This window comes from Leguminivora glycinivorella, chromosome 16, assembly GCF_023078275.1.
Source record: "Leguminivora glycinivorella isolate SPB_JAAS2020 chromosome 16, LegGlyc_1.1, whole genome shotgun sequence".
NCBI classification, from domain to species: Eukaryota; Metazoa; Arthropoda; class Insecta; order Lepidoptera; family Tortricidae; genus Leguminivora; species Leguminivora glycinivorella.
In genome coordinates, this window is record NC_062986.1 from 17,771,291 (window position 1) to 17,796,128 (window position 24,838).

Below are 24,838 nucleotides of genomic sequence, written 5' to 3' on the forward strand. Positions count from 1 at the left end.
CCACCACTTCCAATGAGTTTGATGATTTCGCGAGCCTGACTAATACTGATTTAATATCACGATCAGTCTTTCTCTGGTCAGGTCGACGTAGGACATATTCATTCTTGTGTCGATACATATATTTTGCCACTTCAAATATGTATAGACATGGCAGCGTCAAAATTTTTAATTCACGAAAAAGCCCTGCAGTCGGAGTAAACGGCGGCACCCCAGCCAACATCCTAACAGCTCTTTTCTGCAGTAAGACTTTAGTAGTTTCATGTGCTCTGCCTACCCCTTTGTGGGATACAGTCGTAATTATATTAATACATAATGTATGTAAGATGACAAAGTGTGTCAGAAACATTAAGACACTTTCCCGAGAACGAGAACGCCTCGCCACACAGTCTTCTGAAAAATAAATGGCTTACCAGAGAAATTGTGGTAGGGTGACCAAGCTGCGGGTTGCTGGTTACTAGGACACGTAGGATAACAAAGTGCGTGAGGAACACGCAGTAGGACAGTCTCCCCAGCGTATGGAAGCCTTTCCACGCGAACATGGTGCGTAGAGCAGCTGAAACAATATTATACCTTTACCTTTTTTTTAGATAAATAAAAAAAAACACAACGAAGCTAAGCCTCTGGCTTTCTCATTTACACTACACTCTTGTTTTAATTCTCTAATCTACTTACATTTACACTTAGTGACACAGCCAAGCATGAACAAAGCGAAGCAGATAGCGACCAGCGGGCGGTCGAACGTGCTGTACACGATGGCAGTCCACTGGGCTGGGGGCTCTTCATGGAGGAACCACACGCCTAGCCACACGATAACTGTGCCCACGGGGAGGGACAGATGGAAGATCAGATTGAAAACCTGAAAGATATTAAAAAGATTTACTAAAACTAGAAAATCAAGTTTCCGGAAATTCGAAACTTCATTTCAATTCATCAAAGGAACTGTATGATTCCAAAATTTCTCTAATATTTTCAACTACCTTTTGCCCGCGGCTTCGCTCGAGTTAGAAAGAGACAAAAGTAGCCTATGTCACTCTCCATCCTTTCAAGTATCTCCACTTAAAAAATCATGACAATTCGTTGCTCTGTTTTGCCTTGAAAGACGGACAGACAAACAGACACACACACTTTCCCATTTATAATGTATGGGTTTTGTAATCTGTTAAATAGCACTATAGGAATCTCGTGACACTTTCCACGGAAATCGACTAATCGGTCCGACCAAGCCCGTTCTAGTGTGAGTCAGAAGTTGACATGAATTAATTTCACTCTACCGTATCCAAGTTTAGTACCCTGCATAACAATTTATTATAGGACCAAGTTACACAGAAACTTATTTATTTATTTATTTATTCATTTATTTGAAAACATATTTCAATGACATTTCAGATAATCCAATGCGTCATAAAAATTAAATAAAAAAAACAGTAAATAAGAACACTATATAACACTACTTATATAACATATCTATAAAATATTTGTTTTAGTCTATACAGTGGAAGGGCACCGTTGTCGAAGCCAAGCCATCGGGTAATAGCCTTGAAGCGGTGGCGTGTGCTTCGAATGCACATGCTGGTCGCGCGTATTACAGCAATATTGATGCGTGCACGAAGCCAGCCTAATATTGTGGATAAGGACGGTACCTTGCTGTCTCTAAGTTTGATGCCTTTCTTCTGAACCTCGTACAGAACGAAAGCGGCCGCCATCCCGCACGCGTAGCCCGCCATGTTCATCCACATAGGTAGGTACAGCTTCGGCAGTATCAAGGATTTTGAGAAGAGCGTGCGTAGATCTCTGTGAATGAAAGAGTAGATTAATTTTCTCTCACTGTCATTGTAGTCTAGAGCCAATTTGGCCACAAGTCGTCTCCTTCACGATTTTCGTCGACATCTCTTCTAAATACCTAAAACAGGTATGGATATGTTCCTCGTTCTCTCCAGATTACCAATTGACCTGTTTTAGTTTAAGGAGAGGGGGACGGGTCGAGAAAAAGGGGGGGAAAGATGGCGACCGACCATCATAGATATTTATTCACATCTCGAGTCCTATGGCACCAATCTGTTCGTGCGAGGTGTCATTTGAAAGCTTATTAAACCTACTTTAATTGTTTTCAAATAACTATGCTCATAAAAGTAACCGTTTAGGAAATAATTGAAAATATGTGTTTTTTTATCACGCATGAATTGCACAAGTACTAGTAAAAAATGCGTCTAACTCAATAAACAATAACTTTACAGCAATTGATGTTATTATAAAACTTTCGCGTCTATTCATGCTCTTTCTAAAAATATAAGTTTCATTGGTATATGATAATATATAACCATGTAATTAAGAATTTTGTTTGGCAGGGGTTATCCTCCAGGTCGCATAAACGGGCGCTGACCGTAGTAAAGTATTCAATATTTTTGAGGTCTTATTTTACGGCTCCATATGTGAGAGGTATCGTTTGAAAGATAATTAAACGTACTATAATTGTTTACACATAACTATAGTATTAAAGGTAGCTGTTTACATAATATTTGAAAATATGTGTTTTTTATCGAGCATGAATAGCATAAGTACTGGTAAAAAATGCTTCTAAGTCAATAAACAATAACGTTACCGCAATTGATGTTATTATAAAATTTACACGACTGTTCATGAGCTTTCTAAAAATATAAGTTTTATTGGTAAGTGATAATATAACCATTAAATTACGAATTTTGTTTCGTAGTGGTCACTCCGCCGGTCGCATAAAAATGAGTGCTGACCGTAGTAAAGTATTCAATATTTTTAAGTTCTTATTTTACGGATCCATATGTAAGAGGTATCATTTGAAAGCAAATTAAACCTACTATAATTATTTTTGAATAACTATAGTTATAAAGGTAGCTGTTTACAAAATATTTGAAAACATGAGTTTTTTTTCGAGCACGAGTTGCACATATGCAGATAAAAAATGCTTCTAACTTAATAAACCATAACTTTACCGCAATTAATGTCATTATAAAATTTACGCGAAATTTCATGCGCTTTCTAAAAATATAAGTTTTATTGGTGTATGATAATATATGACCAAGTAATTACGAATTTGGTTTAGCAGGGGTCACTGCGCCCTGTCACGATATTGGGTGCTGACTGACCGTCGCCAAATTTTCTACGTTACTCAGATCCTATTTTACTGATAAATTTGTGAGAGGTATCATTTGAAAGCATATTATGCGTACTATCTTTATTTCTAATATTTCAAGTCGAAACTGTAGAAGTTTACAAAATATTTGATTAGTAATATGTGTATTTTACTGTGCATGAATAGCATTGGCATTGATAAGACACGCTTCTAGCTCAATAAATTATAGTTTTCCGCAATTGAAATAATAACAAAATAAACGGAAAATGTATGACTTACACAAAAAATAAGTTTGGTTTGTATTGTATGAACAATTAATTTGAATTTGTTCAGCTCACCTACTGCGCACCATCATATAAATGGATGTCCACCGTCGTTGCCTTTTTTCATGATTTTTCAGATTTTATTTCACTAATCGTAGATTCATAATAAATATAATATATCACGTATCGAATTTACTTATATACTTAATTGATCAGTAAAATAAAATCTGTAAAATGATGAAAAAATGAAGGCAACGGCGGTGGACATCCGTTTATATGACGATTGACCGTGCGCAGTGGGTATGGTGGACAAATTAACATGAATTGTTTAAGCAAAACTAACAAAACTAATTTTTTGTAAAGGCCATACATTTTGCGGTTCATTTCGTTATTATATCAATTGCGGAAAAATATAATTTATTGAGCTAGAAGCATGTTTCACTCGTATCTGTGCGAATGCTATTCATATACAGTAAAAATACACATATTGTCAAATATTTTGTAAACTTCTACAATTACGACTAAAATTATTAAAAAGTAACGATAGTACGCATAATATGCTTTCAAATGATACCTCTCACAAATTGATCGCTAAAATAGGATCTGAGAAATACATAAAATTAGGCGATGGTTAGCACCTATTTACGTCACGGGGGTGCAGTGACACCTGCTAAACCAAATTCGTAATTACTTGGTTGTATAATATCATACATCAATAAAACTTATATTTTTAGAAAGCATATGAAATGTCCTGTAAATCTTATCATAACATTATTTGCGGTAAAGTTATTGTTTATTGGTCATGCACCAAGATACAATCTAAAAAATTATGAAAACGGCAACGAAAATGGTCATCCATGTATATGACGGTGCGCAGTGAGTATGATGGATAAATTAACATTAATTGTTTATGCAATACTGACAAAACTTATTATTTGAAAAGGTTATACATTTCGCCGTTTATTTTGTTATTACTCGTATATCAATTGCGGAAAAAATATAATTCATTGAGCTAGAAGCATGTTTTACTCACATCGGTTCCAATGCATATTTTCAAATATTTTGTTAGCTTCTACAGTTACAACTAAAATTATTGAGAACTAATGATAGTACGCATAATATGCTTTCAAAAGATTCCTGTTAAATAAAATAGGATCTGAAAAATATAGAAAATTTGGCGACGGTCAGCATCCATACGTGACCGGGCGCTGTGGCCCCTACTTAACCATATTTGTAATTGCTTGGTTATATAATATCATACACCAATAAAACTTATGTTATTAGAAAGCGCACAAAATTCCGCGTAAATCTTATTATATAGCGTAAATCTAACATCAAATTCGGAAAAGTTGTTGTTTATTGATTAAGAAGCATTTTTTACCAGTAGGTACTTGTGCGACTCATGGTCTATAAAACACATATTTTCAAATATTTTCTAAACAGCTACCTTTATGATTATAGTTGTTTATAAAAAAATATAGAAGGTTTAATTAGCTTTGAAACGATACCTCTCGCATATGGATCCGTAAAATAGGACCTCAAAAATATTGAATACTTTACTACGGTCAGCGCCCATTTCTGCGACCGGGCAGAGTGACTCCTGCTAAACCAAATTCATAATTACATGGTTATATATTATCATATACCAATGAAACTTATATTTTTAGAAAGAGCATAAATAGACGCGAAAATGTTATAATAACATTAATTGCGGTAAAGTTATTGTTTATTGAGTTAGACGCATTTTTTACTAGTACTTGTGCAATTCATGCGTGATAAAAAAACACATATTTTCAATTATTTCCTAAACGGTTACTTTTATGAGCATAGTTATTTGAAAACAATTTTCAACAAAGTAGGTTTAATAAGCTTTCAAATGACACCTCGCACGAACAGATTGGTGCCATAGGACTCGAGATGTGAATAAATATCTATGATGGTCGGCCGCCATCTTTCTCCCCCCTTTTTCTCAACCCGTCCCCCCCTCCTTAAACTAAAACAGGTCAATTCGTAATCTGGAGATAACGAGGGACACATCCATACCTGTTTTAGGTATTTAGAAGAGATGTCGACGACTTTTTGTAAAAGAGGTCGTTTGGTCCCTGACTATTGAGCGTAAGCGTGAGCGAGATATTCAATTCAATTCAATTCAATTCAATTCTTTATTGCTTCCATGTTGGTACATAATTATTACAGGTAGCAGATATAAAAGGTAAGGCACAACACAACATGAGACCCTGTTAGGGTATTGCAAGAAATATAAATAAAAATTATAACTAAAATATACACAAAGAATAAATTAATAAAATACATTATTGAATACATTATTGAATACATTATTGAATAGCTTATTGAGTTACTTTTGGAATTTATATAAATTAAAATAATCTTGTAAGGAATAAAAACAATTGTCAATTAAGTAATTTTTCAATTTTATAACAAACTTATTATATTTAGTCTCTTTGGTTATCTCTTTAGGCAAGTTATTGTAAATACGTATAGTTGTCATAATTATGCGGGCTGTTACTACTCATTTGCAAGTTGCTACTCGGAATAGCTAGTCTGTCTTTATGCCGCAGATTCATGTGATAGTTGCAATGATCTTTGACTTTAGAATACAGGGATGGGTGCTTTCGCACAAATTTACAGGCTTCTAGTATATACAAAGATGGTAGAGTTAGTATACGTAATTTTTTGAAGAACGGTCTGCAACTATCTAAGGTGTTTATATTTGCGAGAATTCTAACACACTTTTTTTGAAGTATGAACAGGTCTGGAGCGTCAGTGCTGTTACCCCACAGAATAATTCCATATTGGAGCCACGAGTGAGTGAAAGCGTAAAAAGCACTCATGGCCGTTTTCAAATCGGTGGTTCTTTTGATATTTCTAAGGGCATACGTGAAACTAGAAACTTTTTTTGCAATTTTTTCTACATGTGCTTTCCAATTAATGTTCTCATCAACGGTAATACCAAGCAGACTACAATTATTTATTTGTTCAAATTCAAAATCTAAATACTTGTAATTAAGGTCTAGAGGTTCTCTCTGATAGGGTCGAAATTGAATTAGATTTGTCTTTTTTAAGTTCAATTCTAGGTTATGGTCTCCTAACCACGTTATTACGGTGTCAAGTGTGGTATTTAACTCCAAAATCGTATCATTTTCGTCCTGGCTGGATATCACAATGGACATATCATCTGCGTACATAAAACACTTAATATTATGAGTATTTAATTTTTTTGGCAGATCGTTTACATAAATTAAGAATAAAATACATCCCAACACACTGCCCTGCGGAATAGAGTATGAAATTTGTGTTTTTTCGATTGTGCTTGTGTTAAAGTGTTTGTGTTTTTATCACAATGGTTTATTTCGACATATTGTACTCTATTTTCTAGGTAGGATTTAAACCAGTTATGGACAATACCACGGACTCCTATCCCATACAGCTTATTTAGCAGGATATTATGTTGGACTCGGTCGTATGCTTTGCTCATGTCGAGCAATAACCCGAATGCATGTTGCTTTTTATCTATTATGCTAATAACTTCCTGGATATATCTATGTACAGTCAAGACAGTTCCTCTTTCTTTCCTAAAACCATATTGACTGTCATCGAAGACATTAAATTTATCACAGAAAGATACCAATCTTTGGGCCATGATTGTTTCAAATAATTTTGAAAACGTTGGTAACATAGCAATGGGACGATATTGGCCGGGGTCGATCTTGTCGCCTGTCTTAGGGATCGGTTTTATAACGGCTATTTTTAAGGCTTCTGGAAACTTTCCCGTCGAAAACGATTGATTGATCAAAAATGTCAATGGTAGAGTTAGTTCGTTTGCACATCTTTTTACGAGCGTCGGCGGTATTTCATCTGCCCCGTAGCTGTGTTTGTTTTTTAGCCTGCGAATACATTTATTAATTTCCCCATGAGTAGGTGGGAATAAATACATGGTATTGTTGATTGGATTAAGGACCGGGCGCCCGTGAGTGTTGGTGTTATCCGCGTTTAACCCTATTGACGAAAAGTATATATGCATATTCGCGAGTTCCAAACCGTAGATCCAGGTTAGTGCGTTTTCACATTATCCGGTTTCACATTATCGGATGTCCCATATATTTAAGCCACCATCTTTGACTTTTACTATTGAAATCCGTCCTACATCCGATATCGGATCGGATAATGTGAAAACGCACTAAGCGATCACTGCTGCCCGTGGACACCAGAAACACCAAAAGGGTTGGAGGTGCAATGTCTTTTCTTAAACTATTAATGATCATGTCCTCGGGATTACTTTTTTATATCATGCATGATATACCTATAATAGCTGAATGCCACCAAGAATAACATCATGCAATTTTAGTTTGTATTTTTTTTTGCAAAATGAAGATCTGTTTTGAATCCATATTCTTGATTTTATTCCTATCTATCTAATTGACCTTCTAGAACAACACTTATAACAAAATAAGATATTAAAAAACTCACTCAGGACTCTGTGCAGTGATGATCGGCGTCAGCTCGTACCAGTAGACTACCAAGCCGGCCGCGGCGGCCGAGCACGCCAGCAGTGCCCCAAGGATCGGCAGCGCCACGCGGCGGTAGCGCACCAACACAAACAGCAGTACCATGCCCAGGATGTGGAGTTGCATGTCCACTGCTAGGTACCTTGGAAGACGAAGAGAACGAGCTGTAACTATGTCACAGTGACGTTATAAATTAGATGTAAGAAATCTCTTACTGCTTGTCATTTTGACATGGCTGTAGAGTGGCCTAGGGTTCCAAATGGTTGACTGTACACCAGATATTAAATATAGATGCGGGAAAAGTGCCAACAATATGTATATGTCGGCGGCCGAACGAAGAATCCGCCAGATCACGAGATTCCTAGCCATATCGTGAAACGGCGCCAAATCACGATTTGGCTTAGTAACATTCGCCATATCGTTCAAAACTCACCGATTAACGATTTGCCCAGTGACGTTTAAGCAGATCATGAAATTTCTAGGCATATCAAATTGACTGTACTTTAAGCTGACGAATTAGGAAACCTACCCAAGGCAAGGCGCTGGTCTAAGTCTACAAAATCTAATTCTCATTTGATATTTGCCAGTTTTGGTGAAGGAAAACATCGTGAAGATGGCAATCGATTTAGTACCTGTTTAAGCTATAGTATCTTGTCTTCGCTAATTTTTGTTATTCGTTTAAATGCGAACCCGGGGACCCCGGGGTACACAGCCAAATGCACAAACGCATAAGATGATATCCTTATAGTCACTATCTAGGTCTAGAGACATCAACTATAAGGATATTATCGTATGAGTTTTGTGCATTTGGCTGTGTGTATCGCTCTTCCTATTGATGCGGCAGAGCCTATCAGAAACCTATCAGCAATTCCATTCACTAGGCAAACGAGATTGCAAGATGCTACAAAGAGACTGGCTTACCAAGTGTGTCCCATACACAGCTTATTGAGTGGTAGATGATTGTGGACATATAGGATGTGGTACCACCAGCGCTCACTGCAGGCCTCAGCCTCACTGTCCACATACCACGCCCACAGAGGACCTGAACCGAGCTGTGGGAGCCAGCTGATGGTGAACTAGAGGCGAAACCCATCAGCCATTCCATTCACCAGGCAAACGAGATTGCAAGATGCTACAAAGAGACTTGCTTACCAAGTGTGTCCCATACACAGCTTATTGAGTGGTAGATGATTGTGGATATATAGGATGTGGTACCACCAGCGCTCGCTGCAGGCCTCAGCCTCACTGTCCACGTACCACGCCCACAGAGGACCTGAGCCGAGCTCTGGGAGCCAGCTGATGGTGAACCATAGCATGATGCCTGCGACTGGTGTTAATCTGGAAAAAATGTCTGATATCAGTGCATCTACAGTGAACTCCTTTAAAAACAGACTCGACAAATATTTATTGAATGGACAAAACAGAAGTTTAGTGCACGTATCAGCTTTAAGCTGCCTGTGTATTAACAAATAATAATAATAATTAACACAAATACAGAGGTGCGGTTCTGAATAGTGGAAAACTGGAACAGGCTTTTGTTTTTTGATAAAACTTTATAGGGTCCATGAGTTAAAGTCAAGGGATATAGGGATCCGGATGTATGCGCAGACGTATTGAGTTTTATGTCTTTTTGTAATGTAGTGGAGAATGTTGCTAGGCAGAGTGATGGCAGGTGGACCAAAATGTTAACGGAATGGTGGCCGCTAACAAATGTAAGAAGTGCCTGGGATCCGTTGGCTCGTTGGGTCGACGACATCTGAAAAACTGCAGGTCACAACTGGATGAGATTAGCCCAGGACCGGGAGAAGTGGCGTACTAGAAGAGAGGCCTATGCTCAGCAGTGGGCGATAAAAGGCTGATATGATGATGATGATGAGTGGAGAATGGGGTTGAAATTGTTATAATAGATACACGTTTTAGATAGGCACAGAAATCTACATTTCACCATTTTGTGAGGCCATCATATTGGAATACGGACGGATGCATCTATTACTTTACTTATCTTCTACTGGCTCAATCCACTGCAAAAGTAACATGACATTTTATGGCATGTTCCATTTATTCACAATTCAAGTTCAAGTGATAATCTATCTCTGTGTTACTTTCCCGATATATGCACAGATCCTTTGATTTGCAGCTGTAGTTCGAATAAACACTCAATGAAGCCGAGACTTACAAGTTACTTTTACGTGGATTTACCCTACTTGCAAAATTTTCAAGCCTTTAAGAATGACAAATGAAAATGGTAAGAGTACCTCATCCATCTATTAACAACGCCAACAACGGCCTTCAAAGGAGTGAACGGCTTGGTCTCCACGCTAATAAGAGTAGAGTAGGCCAGCAAGAAGCCTGACAGACAAAAGAATGCTTGCAGCCACACGGGAGAGTTCATTACTGCTTGACCCGTAAATGTCTCGTAAATCTGAAACCCAATCATTATCTCGTTTAAGTAAAGTCAAGTTAATATTTAAATTTTTGAGTTTTAAATGATTCACGGTTAGTTTCACTAGACTTATATTGACCGGGGACATAAACGTTGATTACCTTTTTGATTTTTATTGAGGTCCCGATATTTCGACGTAGTTGCATGCATCATGATCACGGGAAACTGGACTGATTGGGGAGCTTGACAAAAATAAAGGTAATCACGGTGTACATCCCGGTCAATATGTCTAATGAAAATAATAGTCCCGTCCCGTGATCATGATGCATGCAACTGGCGTCGAAATATCGGGACCACAATAAAAATCAAAAAGGTAATCACGTTTTATATCCCGGTCAATATAAGTCTAATTAAATTGTTGGTTAAGAAAATCATCCATTGGACAATCATTTTTTGCTTGAAATAATATCACTCCTAGTTATAGTATTAAGTTGTCTAAATTGATTGAGCAAGCGCCCGCAGTATGCGTCGCGCTCTCGACATGTAAAAGCGGGGTAGCTACTCTTGAGAAAGGTTCTCGAAATTGGACCGAAACATGTCGAACGCTATATCGACTTAATACGTGAGTAACCCGCTTAAAATATTTTTAAATATGTATGAGTCACACGGGAGTTTTATAATTAAAATTTTTAAATATGTCTAAATTGAGTATGGCGTGTACAGTCTGACCAAAAAGAGTAGAAATTAAAAATTGGCAACATCGTAGTGTCGTCCCGTTCTCTCACACATATTGATTTGAAAGGAATCAGACTATTTACAATATTACCACTTTTTTATTTCTACTCTTGTTGGTCAGACTGTAGGTACTATCAGCTGCAAAAGTGCATGGCGAATTTATCAATGAATTCATTCATAATTTCTGCATACAGTTTTGCAGCTGATAGTACATACAACGTGTAGTCAATATCACCTGATAATTGACTTTTATGTCCTGTACTCACACAGAGGGCAATGGTTAGGAACCAAATCTTTGAGATAAAGGTTGTTACTAAATAAGTAAGTACTTCAGACTTTTGAAGGTAGTGGTTAAGGGCTGTGTATCGTTGAAACCTACGGTAAGGCAAAAAGACTTACATTTTCGAGAAACTGCGGGTTGTCGATAAAAGAGGTCCCTGTCAGCAGCAACACGTGAGCGAAGATGACGCATTGCATACCCATCACTCTGGAATAAGATAAATAATAACCACAAAATTAAAATTTTGAAAAAACCCCCGACTGCGACATAGTAGACCGATTTTCATGAAACATGGTTAAGAACACTCCCGACTAACTCGGCTTTCAGACAAAAAAAACTAAATCTAAATCGGTTCATGCGTTCGGGAGCTACGATGCCACAGACAGACACACACACAGACAGACAGACAAACAGACAGACAGACAGACAGACAGACAGACGGACAGACAAACAGACAGACAGACACGTCAAACTTATAACACCCCGTCGTTTTTGCGTCGGGGGTTAAAAATAAATAAATTGAGCCTTTACATATACGCCCCACTACTGGACACAGCCCTCCTCTCATGCAAAAGAGGGTTCGGACTATCGTCTCCACGGTAGCCCAATGTGGATTCCAAGACTTCACAGGAATAAGATTTATAGGTGTATGTAATTGACCGATGAGTATGACTTCATACACGGAGGACTACTGCTTAATTTGGGGTAATTTGTGTGTCTTAACATAGATTAAATATAAGAAGATCATACCATCCCATGCATTAAAATGCGACCGCCTAAGAACGCGCATACAGTACACCACACAGATTATTCACATTTAGATACAGATTCGAGGTATTTGCAGGTAACCAAAGAGCTCAATACAAGGGCCTTTTGTAGCAACCTCCTTGTCATACTGCGATCTATCGCAAAAATGCGTATAATATGTGCATTGCTTTATATAATAACCTTCCTGATGATATGAGGCAAATGGATTATAATAAATTTTCGATAGTGCTGAACAAATGGCTAAATGACAATTGTTTTTATAGTATTAACGAATTTATGGACTTTAAACTGTTACTGTAATCATAATGACTGGACATCATGTACTAATTTTATAATTATCTTGACTACATTTATTTTATTTTAATTTGCATTGTGGAAATGCTATCGTGTTGATAATGTTTTCATGTTTTTATAATTTTTGCATGTCGTTCACCGACTGAATACTGTCACCTAATGTACCTCAAGATCATGAACCATATGTTAATATTAAGTATTCTAGCAAATAAACTATTCTGATTCTGATTCTGATTCACATAGATGGCGCCACAAAAAAATGTCTTGTTGCCATCGATTATTAAATTTGTGTCACTTTCGAGCCATAAATCTATGTCAAAAGTGACACTTATAGTCTAGAGCCAATTTGGCCACAAGTCGTCTCCTTCACGATTTTCGTCGACATCTCTTCTAAATACCTAAAACAGGTATGGATATGTTCCTCGTTCTCTCCAGATTACCAATTGACCTGTTTTAGTTTAAGGAGAGGGGGACGGGTCGAGAAAAAGGGGGGGAAAGATGGCGACCGACCATCATAGATATTTATTCACATCTCGAGTCCTATGGCACCAATCTGTTCGTGCGAGGTGTCATTTGAAAGCTTATTAAACCTACTTTAATTGTTTTCAAATAACTATGCTCATAAAAGTAACCGTTTAGGAAATAATTGAAAATATGTGTTTTTTTATCACGCATGAATTGCACAAGTACTAGTAAAAAATGCGTCTAACTCAATAAACAATAACTTTACAGCAATTGATGTTATTATAAAACTTTCGCGTCTATTCATGCTCTTTCTAAAAATATAAGTTTCATTGGTATATGATAATATATAACCATGTAATTAAGAATTTTGTTTGGCAGGGGTTATCCTCCAGGTCGCATAAACGGGCGCTGACCGTAGTAAAGTATTCAATATTTTTGAGGTCTTATTTTACGGCTCCATATGTGAGAGGTATCGTTTGAAAGATAATTAAACGTACTATAATTGTTTACACATAACTATAGTATTAAAGGTAGCTGTTTACATAATATTTGAAAATATGTGTTTTTTATCGAGCATGAATAGCATAAGTACTGGTAAAAAATGCTTCTAAGTCAATAAACAATAACGTTACCGCAATTGATGTTATTATAAAATTTACACGACTGTTCATGAGCTTTCTAAAAATATAAGTTTTATTGGTAAGTGATAATATAACCATTAAATTACGAATTTTGTTTCGTAGTGGTCACTCCGCCGGTCGCATAAAAATGAGTGCTGACCGTAGTAAAGTATTCAATATTTTTAAGTTCTTATTTTACGGATCCATATGTAAGAGGTATCATTTGAAAGCAAATTAAACCTACTATAATTATTTTTGAATAACTATAGTTATAAAGGTAGCTGTTTACAAAATATTTGAAAACATGAGTTTTTTTCGAGCACGAGTTGCACATATGCAGATAAAAAATGCTTCTAACTTAATAAACCATAACTTTACCGCAATTAATGTCATTATAAAATTTACGCGAAATTTCATGCGCTTTCTAAAAATATAAGTTTTATTGGTGTATGATAATATATGACCAAGTAATTACGAATTTGGTTTAGCAGGGGTCACTGCGCCCTGTCACGATATTGGGTGCTGACTGACCGTCGCCAAATTTTCTACGTTACTCAGATCCTATTTTACTGATAAATTTGTGAGAGGTATCATTTGAAAGCATATTATGCGTACTATCTTTATTTCTAATATTTCAAGTCGAAACTGTAGAAGTTTACAAAATATTTGATTAGTAATATGTGTATTTTACTGTGCATGAATAGCATTGGCATTGATAAGACACGCTTCTAGCTCAATAAATTATAGTTTTCCGCAATTGAAATAATAACAAAATAAACGGAAAATGTATGACTTACACAAAAAATAAGTTTGGTTTGTATTGTATGAACAATTAATTTGAATTTGTTCAGCTCACCTACTGCGCACCATCATATAAATGGATGTCCACCGTCGTTGCCTTTTTTCATGATTTTTCAGATTTTATTTCACTAATCGTAGATTCATAATAAATATAATATATCACGTATCGAATTTACTTATATACTTAATTGATCAGTAAAATAAAATCTGTAAAATGATGAAAAAATGAAGGCAACGGCGGTGGACATCCGTTTATATGACGATTGACCGTGCGCAGTGGGTATGGTGGACAAATTAACATGAATTGTTTAAGCAAAACTAACAAAACTAATTTTTTGTAAAGGCCATACATTTTGCGGTTCATTTCGTTATTATATCAATTGCGGAAAAATATAATTTATTGAGCTAGAAGCATGTTTCACTCGTATCTGTGCGAATGCTATTCATATACAGTAAAAATACACATATTGTCAAATATTTTGTAAACTTCTACAATTACGACTAAAATTATTAAAAAGTAACGATAGTACGCATAATATGCTTTCAAATGATACCTCTCACAAATTGATCGCTAAAATAGGATCTGAGAAATACATAAAATTAGGCGATGGTTAGCACCTATTTACGTCACGGGGGTGCAGTGACACCTGCTAAACCAAATTCGTAATTACTTGGTTGTATAATATCATACATCAATAAAACTTATATTTTTAGAAAGCATATGAAATGTCCTGTAAATCTTATCATAACATTATTTGCGGTAAAGTTATTGTTTATTGGTCATGCACCAAGATACAATCTAAAAAATTATGAAAACGGCAACGAAAATGGTCATCCATGTATATGACGGTGCGCAGTGAGTATGATGGATAAATTAACATTAATTGTTTATGCAATACTGACAAAACTTATTATTTGAAAAGGTTATACATTTCGCCGTTTATTTTGTTATTACTCGTATATCAATTGCGGAAAAAATATAATTCATTGAGCTAGAAGCATGTTTTACTCACATCGGTTCCAATGCATATTTTCAAATATTTTGTTAGCTTCTACAGTTACAACTAAAATTATTGAGAACTAATGATAGTACGCATAATATGCTTTCAAAAGATTCCTGTTAAATAAAATAGGATCTGAAAAATATAGAAAATTTGGCGACGGTCAGCATCCATACGTGACCGGGCGCTGTGGCCCCTACTTAACCATATTTGTAATTGCTTGGTTATATAATATCATACACCAATAAAACTTATGTTATTAGAAAGCGCACAAAATTCCGCGTAAATCTTATTATATAGCGTAAATCTAACATCAAATTCGGAAAAGTTGTTGTTTATTGATTAAGAAGCATTTTTTACCAGTAGGTACTTGTGCGACTCATGGTCTATAAAACACATATTTTCAAATATTTTCTAAACAGCTACCTTTATGATTATAGTTGTTTATAAAAAAATATAGAAGGTTTAATTAGCTTTGAAACGATACCTCTCGCATATGGATCCGTAAAATAGGACCTCAAAAATATTGAATACTTTACTACGGTCAGCGCCCATTTCTGCGACCGGGCAGAGTGACTCCTGCTAAACCAAATTCATAATTACATGGTTATATATTATCATATACCAATGAAACTTATATTTTTAGAAAGAGCATAAATAGACGCGAAAATGTTATAATAACATTAATTGCGGTAAAGTTATTGTTTATTGAGTTAGACGCATTTTTTACTAGTACTTGTGCAATTCATGCGTGATAAAAAAACACATATTTTCAATTATTTCCTAAACGGTTACTTTTATGAGCATAGTTATTTGAAAACAATTTTCAACAAAGTAGGTTTAATAAGCTTTCAAATGACACCTCGCACGAACAGATTGGTGCCATAGGACTCGAGATGTGAATAAATATCTATGATGGTCGGCCGCCATCTTTCTCCCCCCTTTTTCTCAACCCGTCCCCCCCTCCTTAAACTAAAACAGGTCAATTCGTAATCTGGAGATAACGAGGGACACATCCATACCTGTTTTAGGTATTTAGAAGAGATGTCGACGACTTTTTGTAAAAGAGGTCGTTTGGTCCCTGACTATTAACGCCATCTACAAGTATAATCGAAAGCTATGACATTTTTTGTGTGGCGCCATCTTTGTGTGGTGTAGTGTATGCGCGCGTTCTTATAGGCGGTCGCATTTTAATGTATGGGATGGTATGATCTTCTTATATTTAATCTATGGTCTTACGGTACAACTTATATGTCGCTGAAAGTCCCATAAATCCATAATTATGATGGAATGATTAATTGAATGAGGTCTTGGTAGTTCAGTTGACAGAGCCTTGGATTATCGATCCAGAGGTCGTTATTTCAACTCTTATTCAACGGAGTAATCATTGTTAATGTATTCTACCTTAGATTCCTCTTAGCCATTACTTGCAGAAATATGTTCAAAAATAATTTAAGTTAACAAGCTCTAGCATATATTACAGATGTACTGCGAAAAGCTTTTCCTTTGTATTTTAAGGAAAATTTCGTATTTTGCCATGCTAGTTCGGACAGCGTACGTCTTAAATAAATAAATAAATAAATATTATAAGGACATTCTTACACAAATTGACTGAGGCCCACGGTAAGCTCAAGAAGGCTTGTGTTGTGGGTACTCAGACAACGATATATATTATATAATGTATAAATACTTATATACATAGAAAACAACCATGACTCAGAAACAAATATCTGTGCCCATCACACAAATAAATGCCCTTACCGGGATTCGAACCCGGGACCGCGGCGCAGCAGGCAGGGTCACTACCGACTGCGCCATACCGGTCGTCAAAACGTCTTGCCAGACGTTTTGGTCTTGTACTGAGACTGAAATAGCATGATACGTTCGTAAGTGTCCGTAATAATACGAAGGAAAATCTTTTCGCATTACATCAGTCTGTACAGAATTTTACATACGCCATGACCTTACAGAATTTTCATTTTATTCTTTATTTACCAAAGAACATCATGTACCTAATACCCTCCATACAAGCCACTCCTTCCATCCGCTGATCGCTACGCGGCTTCGTGCGGTCGTACGTCAAGATCTGCCAGTTTTGCCGCAAAGAGAACGCCAGCACGAACCTGGGGCCTGAAAATAATTAACGACAATATAGACAATCTTGAAATTAAAATGGCTAGCCTCAAAGTAAACTCAAGAATGCGTTTCAGTTGGGTCTTCAGAAGAAGGTCCTAATAAGTTGTACAAGACTGCATTACATAGAGATTATATGGATACAACTGAGGAACAATCTGTGTCAGGTATACGCACCTTAAGCCAACAGTTTCAAATGCAGGGTCGCTATCGACTAGTCCAGACTCGGTCTTTAATATTATTATCATTCATCATCATCATTGGCCTTAACATTTATTGCAGACGGTTTATGGTGTAACATTCGAGAGGCGCCTTTTGTGGTGAATTAATATACGGATTGATGCCAGACCGACATAGTCTACCGTACATACCGAGATTGGTAAGAGAAGCCATCGAGATTCACAAATATAAAAAATTAAACCGTGATGATGGCTTTAAATTATCAAATGTATGGAATGCATTGATACATTTGTGTAAAAAACCAGTGCGATCAGAGTTAAGCAAACGTAGTGACACGATGAGTTAGTGTGTTTGGACAGACCAACGAGTGTGAACGCGACCAGTGGTAACGATGAGAGTTAACGATGAGAGTGAACGATGAGAGTGAACGATGAGAGTGAACGATGAGAGTGAACGATGAGAGTGAACGATGAGAGTGAACGATGAGAGTGAAAGATGAGAGTGAACGATGAGAGTGAACGTAGCGGACGCGCGCGAATGAGGGTAGATCGCGCGCTGTCTACGAAACTTTGACATCCCCCGCCACCTTCAGTTTCCCGTGATCATGATGAATGCGTCGAAATATCGGGTCCTCAATAAAAATCAAAAAGGTAATCACGGTTTATATCCCGGTCAATACAAGTCTCATGAAACTAACCGTGAATCATTTAAAACTTTATTCCTTGCAATATCTTAAAACCGAAATATCATATCGAAAACTATGGCAGTTTTTCTCACTAGTGATTCGATTCATTAAAATATTTAGGTATGCGGGCTAGTAGGTGTAGAATCTGTGGGACCCTTATACAATTCGTGGAGAAGCGTATGAAAAAATCCTTACATTTGACTTCAAATCGATCAGTTATAATATGCGTGGCAGTAGCCACAACAGCTAACACGACCAGAGTGAGGAGTACCACCGCCAGCGTTCGTGATCTGCCACTAGCCGCCTTTGGTGACACGCATAGTGACCGCGTGTTGTTGAACTGTGCCTGGAAATTACGGACAAAATCATTCAAAACACTGACTTATACTTCTACGATTTTTGAGAATTTTCAGAATTTGGGACCCCCAATTAGCGAAGTTGTTAACAAAAATTAACTCACTGTCAGGTTTGTGACGATAATTAAGCATGCAATATAAATATTGTTTTTGTGTTAATTACATAAACTTCAAGCGATAATCTACATTCAGAACGTGAAAAAAGTAAATTTTTAGACAGATTTTATGCTTAATTGTCGTCACAAAACTGACAGCGAGTTAATTTTTTACCCATATTTCATATTGTAAACGGGACTTAATCACGTATAACTGAGTTTTTGACTAACCTCCGACGTTTCAAGGACGGCGGTGTCTTCATGATCGTGTCAGTCTGTTTCGACACCATGGGGGAAATTCCGTTCTTGAAACGTCGGAGGTTAGTTAAAAACTTAGTTTTTCGCGATTAAGTCCTGTTCAAAATCATCCACAGAGTGAGATAAAATTGATTTACTAAAATACTAATAACCTTCAGTTCAATCGATTGATCGGTAAAATAAAAGGTAAAAGGTTTTATGTACTTCTTTTTATGTCTACTTCTGGGTACATAGTCAACGTCTAATAAGCCATTATGACGTCGGCTTCGTAAGCGTACCATAGCTAGCTCTGCTCTTCTGATAGTCCTGATAATAGTAGTGGTATCTATGTGATATATAGATATATAAATCTCAATCATGTTACCTGTACTCTATAGGGACGCAGACCCTCATTGACACAATGTTGAGCTCGAGCTTCCACCGGTCCTTCGGCCTCGCAACGCGTGGCACACACACCACGATGAACCAGCGTCCTGTTGAAGTGGCGTAGCGATTGTGAGGAGTAATCCTGCAATTAAGACAAAATTGGGAAATTTAGGAAGACTCCGCCATAGAGAGACTTGTTGTTCAGGGAAAAGTGGGCGGTACAAGTCCCAGACTGCGCCCCTCAATGCGATGGACAGACCAAGTGAGGGCGCTCACCGGGTCACCCTTAAATCTGTGCGCGCGGAACGCTGCAAATAGAGCAATATGACGGGAAACCATTAAAAATGCAGCACAACGACCTCAATAACCACGACTACTCTTACAAGAGGATACGACTAAGAAGAAGAAGAGAAGACAAAATTACAACCATTTAACGTAGCTGGATGGAAATCAGAAAAACGTGGATAGAAAGTTTAAAAGGCACAGCCGGTTTCCAATAGCCCAGGCGCCAATACTTAAAATTCCGTGGACAAAAAAGACACGGTGAACGGGAAATGCCTGAGATAAGGATAATAATGATAGTACAGTATTAACATTTAGCTCTCAATATTAGATAAGTCACAAGGAAAGATTTTCAGGCTTGTAATGATAACTTTTTACGCATATATTTGATGCGTATAATAGTTCTTGGCAGAAGTCAAGTTTGGCAGAAACATCTTACGCAGAATATGCTTTGGCACAAATCATTTCGCAGATTTTTGTAATACCGAATCGTCTGTTGTCATAGTGTTGATGAGCATAATAGTCTTCTAGTCGAACAATAGTGATGATGATGATGATGATGATGATGTTGCTTATGTCCATGGGCGGCGATGACTGCTTACCATCAGGCGGCTCGTCTGCTCGTTTGCTGCCTATTTCATAAAAAAAAAAAAAAAAAAAACAATACATTTGCAGATAATATTATTTGTGCATAATATTTAGGCGGCATAAAATTATAATTGGCTATTTGATAGCGAGTTGGATGTGTTGGGGATGCAAGATACCTAACACTCCTCCTCGCTTCGCTCGTCGTCGTACCTAACGGTGACTCTGGGGCAGTTTTTCTTTTCTGATAGCGAGTAATAATTCTGCTAATGTAATATTATGCTATAAGATTATTATGGTACATACAATTATGCTAAACCAAAGTCGACCAAAGTAATGTTCTGTAAAACAATATTCTGCCAAATGTATCTTATGCGTGGTAGTAATAATGCCAAATAAGTTTTCTGCAAAATGACCATTCGACCGAAAGTGTTTCTGCGAAACATGTTATGCGAAGTGTGTTTTGGAGTAAAATTATTCTGCCAGATGAGGGTAACCCGTTATGAATGTATTAGATTTTTCTCATGTTTATTATACATAAACATTTTATTTTACTGACACAATTAGGGTTCTTAAAGCATGTTCACACATTACTAAGTGCTAAGTGCGCGCTCATAATCTAAACGCAAGCACTTTAAACAATCCCAAATGAACTCGTCAAACACTAACCAATATGTAAACATTCGTAATACTACGGCGACGTTTTTTAATAAGATACTTGATAGCGAAAATGACTATAATGACCGACAGCCACTGCAAGTATGCAATTTTAAATACTAATCAATATTATGGTATATGTATTTATAATTTAATGTAAATATTAAAATTTAGTTAATTTATATTTTTATTTTCTTTGACTTTTATTATTTTGTGTTTGAATCAATTTTATTTTCATTTTTTTGGCGTTTTGAATTTTGTGCTTTTATGTTTTTTTGTAATAGAAAAAAGAAAGAAAGGAAAAATATTTATTTGATATAAAAACATAAATAACATGATACATATAGGAGCAAGTGAATCATTATACCAAATAGGATGACGCTCAGCGTAGACCAATATCCAAATGATACGGCACTGATTTCAGGGCACCCATAATTAAAACTAAACTTACCTGAAACTAAAACAAGAACAAAACAAAATAGAAATAAAAAAGGAACATACAGAACTAAAATAGAGAGAGATACCAAATTTCAGCTTTCTAGTGCTAACGGTTAGAGAGAGAGACGGACGGACGGACGGACAGACAGAAGCAAAATAGGAAATAACAGTAATGTAATGTTGTAATTAGATTAATTAGTAGCCTTTAATATAATTTGCAATGTTTTATATCTATGGGTCCATGTACCTGAAATATAATTTTTGAATTGAATTGAATATCTAAACAGACCCAAATGAGCTCACTAAGCAAGTAAACACTAAAGGTAAACACGCCTACAACATAGGCTGCGCATGCGCATGCACCTGCGGGCGAGCGGCGCGAGGTGAAGGCCGGTCGTGTAACAGGCCCCGTAGCCGAATGGCATTTCTCCGACGCCAAACGAAAGCGATACGCCGCTGGCTCTGTCGCGCCAATACGCAAGCGCGATAGAGATAGATATCTACTAGCGCCGTTTCGTGAGCGTGAGCGCGCTAACAGTTTGGTAATCTGACCGACTTGAGTGGACTTGACGTAATCCCATGTGTTTGATGCGGCATTGACATTTTATTATATCATCATCATTTCTGTTGGCAATGAAGACTCTGTTATCAGAGATTTGATTTTTTTACTGTTAGAATAGTATTACTTACTTGACATTTTTGATGCTTATACCTAGTAGGGGGGCATTTTCAGAATTTGGGAAAAATTAACTCACTGTCAGTTTTGTGACGACAATTAAACATAACATCTGTCAAAAAAAATCTAAATATTCTGAATGTAGATTATCGCTTAAAGTTTATGTAATTGACACAAAAATAATATTTTTATTGAAATTTCATGCTTAATTATTATCGTCACAAAACTGACAGTGTTCACAAAATTTCAGTGTTCACAAAACGTCACAAAATTTTTATTAACAACTTACGCTACTTGGGGGGTCCCAAATACTGAAATTGCTGCTGCTGCGCAGGATTGTACAGAGCCAATAGTCGTACTAGTTAGCTAGCTATTTATTTTATTTTTATGCTTTTGTAAGTGATGCCTTTAACAATATTTCTACGACATGCCGACAGCCGACTGAATGTTTTATCTATTTATTTATTTATTTTGTAACACCTTATAACTGTGTTCTATGCAATTAATTTTTTTGATTTTTTGAATCTTTGCTTTTAGATTGTTTATTGGAAATTATGCATTAACAAAATAAGGACTTCTATTAATATACTTACTATTCAAAGTTATAATTCGAAGGCTATTTTTTGCAATAAAGCTGCAGTAAGATAATAATCACTGTTTGTTAAGGCCATTGCTTACATATTATATTAACATTTTGTACCTTAACACACGGTAATAAGTCATTTGTAAACATATATAAGCTATCTATTACTTCGACTAAGTCTATTTATATGCAGTTTCAATTAAACTTAAGGCCACATTTTACGATTAGCTGCACCTTGTTTTTGATTGCACTTCATCATTATTTTTCATTTTACAATGTTTATATGTTTACTTATTAGTGCACCTTAAACATGGTTGACCATACAATCCTCCGCACCAACTTGGTATAAGTAAGGTACAGCTGCAAAAGTGCATGGAAAATCAATGAATTAATTCATAATTTTGTCATGTAATTTTGAAGCTCACTGTTACACCTTCTTATATCTTATGGCCTTCAAATACTTACCTACATCTTCAAGGAATGGAAATAAAACGAGTAAGTATACTTCCCAGTTTGTCTTTAGAGTCTGCAGTCTCGTTTGATTTACGGACAGTAGTATAATAATTCACTTAAGACGATACGATACGGTCAATAATACAAACGCTCGCGACTATTTCCTCCCTGGTTTTTGACGATAGAGCAATGATTTTTTCAACACAGATTATTATTATTTTTATCTGTATCGGACCGCTTTGATTTTTTTGCTATTTTTATTTTAAAAGACGCTAGAGCGAATCAAAAATTTCTAAAAACGGCCCTTTTCAATACGACTCAAAAAAGGTGTGATACTCAACACAGACACAGATTATTTCATTGTTATTCAAATTCTCAAATTTCGTTGCGTTTAAATAAGTTTGAAGGAGGAAACAGTCGAGAGCGGAGCCTCGATTTTAAAGATTTTTTCGCAATATCTTTTAACTGAGTTGTTCTTTATTGGACATTTATTTTTCGATAAATCTATCTCTTTCCATTTAAGCATTTTCGCTCCCGTAGCGTCTTTAAAATCGGCAACGCGCTCAGTCATCCAGCTAACATACGGTGTCACATTTTCTGATAGTTGTCGGTGTTACTTTCATACTCATTCTTTTAAAATAGGAACCATAATTTATTATACTTAGGACCAAGTTACACAGAAACTTATATAACATATCTATAAAATATTTGTTTATATTTTATAGATATGTTATATAAGTTTCTAGTCTATATGTGGGAGGGCAGCACCGTCGTCAAAGCCGAGCCATCGGGTGATGGCCTTGAAGCGGTGGCGTGTGCCTCGGATGCACATGCACATACTCATTCTTTTTGGCACTTTAATTTTTTTCTAAAGATTTTATGCTTCCAAGTGAGTTTACCTTTAGCAGCTGCAACGTCGCTGGATCTCCAGAGACTAGGGCAGCCTCGAGAACACAGTAGACGTCACCAGGGCGCCGGCAACGCGCCCAATCGTCCAAGTCAAATAGGGGAGGGACGGAGTCCAATGTGTCTGAAATATTTTATAGTACTTTACTTGTATCAAAGAATATGTTATAAAACGAGTGGTAAATATGAAAGTGGATGGATACAATTGTAGTGGAAGGCCTAAGAAAAGATGGATGGAATCTGTGAACCATGATATGAGAGTGAAAGGTATTAGTATGGAAATGACGGTTGATAGAGAGAAATGGTGGAAGATGATCTGCTGCACCGACCCCAAATAATGGGAAAAGGGCAAGGGAATGATGACGATGATGACTTGTATCAATGAGGATCGAGTAGGTATTATGTCAAAGCAAAGAGGATCGAGTATTATAGAGAATGACTGTCAAAGTAAAATGTGTAATCACAGTGCATAGACTGCCATCTCTCGACACAAGCTTAAAACTTTTGAACCTCACTTTTGACAATTTGGCCCATATTCTTAGCTTGATATGTTTTAAAATGTCAAATATTAATATTAGCGCCATCTAGCCGAGCGTACTCCAAAGGTGTATCGCCATCTAGCTCACCGTACCTTTTTCTGTATGGTTTTGGGGTACGTTTTTTCAGATTTTATCGGTCTTTACGAAGTTATATAGGTCTTTGGTCAAAGTAAAATGTGTTAATCACAGTGCATAGACTGCCATATCTCGACACAGGCTTAAAACTTTTGAACCTCAGTTTTGACAATTTAGCCCATATTCTTAGCTTGAAATGTGTTAAAAGGTCAAATATTAATTATAAGCGCCATCACGTTTTTGTCTAAGACTATCTGTCTATACGAAGTTACATATTATGTCTTTGCTTGTATTTTGACCTGATTACTGGATAATGAATATGTGTGGCA

General features: G+C 36.5%; 1 protein-coding gene across 2 annotated transcripts in view; it reads right to left on the reverse strand.

The window, feature by feature from the left end:
• The window catches only part of LOC125234619 (nose resistant to fluoxetine protein 6-like), a 31,521-nt gene that overhangs the window by 4,718 nt on the left and 1,965 nt on the right, over window positions 1–24,838 (reverse strand). Inside the window, exons 2-13 of one of the 2 annotated variants that reach the window (XM_048140942.1) lie at window positions 23,889–24,019; window positions 19,314–19,457; window positions 18,436–18,586; window positions 17,255–17,372; window positions 11,413–11,500; window positions 10,151–10,317; window positions 9,169–9,233; window positions 8,817–8,937; window positions 7,858–8,037; window positions 1,641–1,791; window positions 673–856; window positions 411–553 (exon numbers count right to left, since the gene is read on the reverse strand). In XM_048140942.1, coding sequence (XP_047996899.1) covers window positions 411–553; window positions 673–856; window positions 1,641–1,791; window positions 7,858–8,037; window positions 8,817–8,937; window positions 9,169–9,233; window positions 10,151–10,317; window positions 11,413–11,500; window positions 17,255–17,372; window positions 18,436–18,586; window positions 19,314–19,457; window positions 23,889–24,019 — 1,643 coding nt within the window. Of the gene's footprint in view, window positions 1–410; window positions 554–672; window positions 857–1,640; window positions 1,792–7,857; window positions 8,038–8,816; window positions 8,938–9,047; window positions 9,234–10,150; window positions 10,318–11,412; window positions 11,501–17,254; window positions 17,373–18,435; window positions 18,587–19,313; window positions 19,458–23,888; window positions 24,020–24,838 lie in introns of both variants that reach the window. The other variant, XM_048140943.1, reaches the window with a different exon arrangement.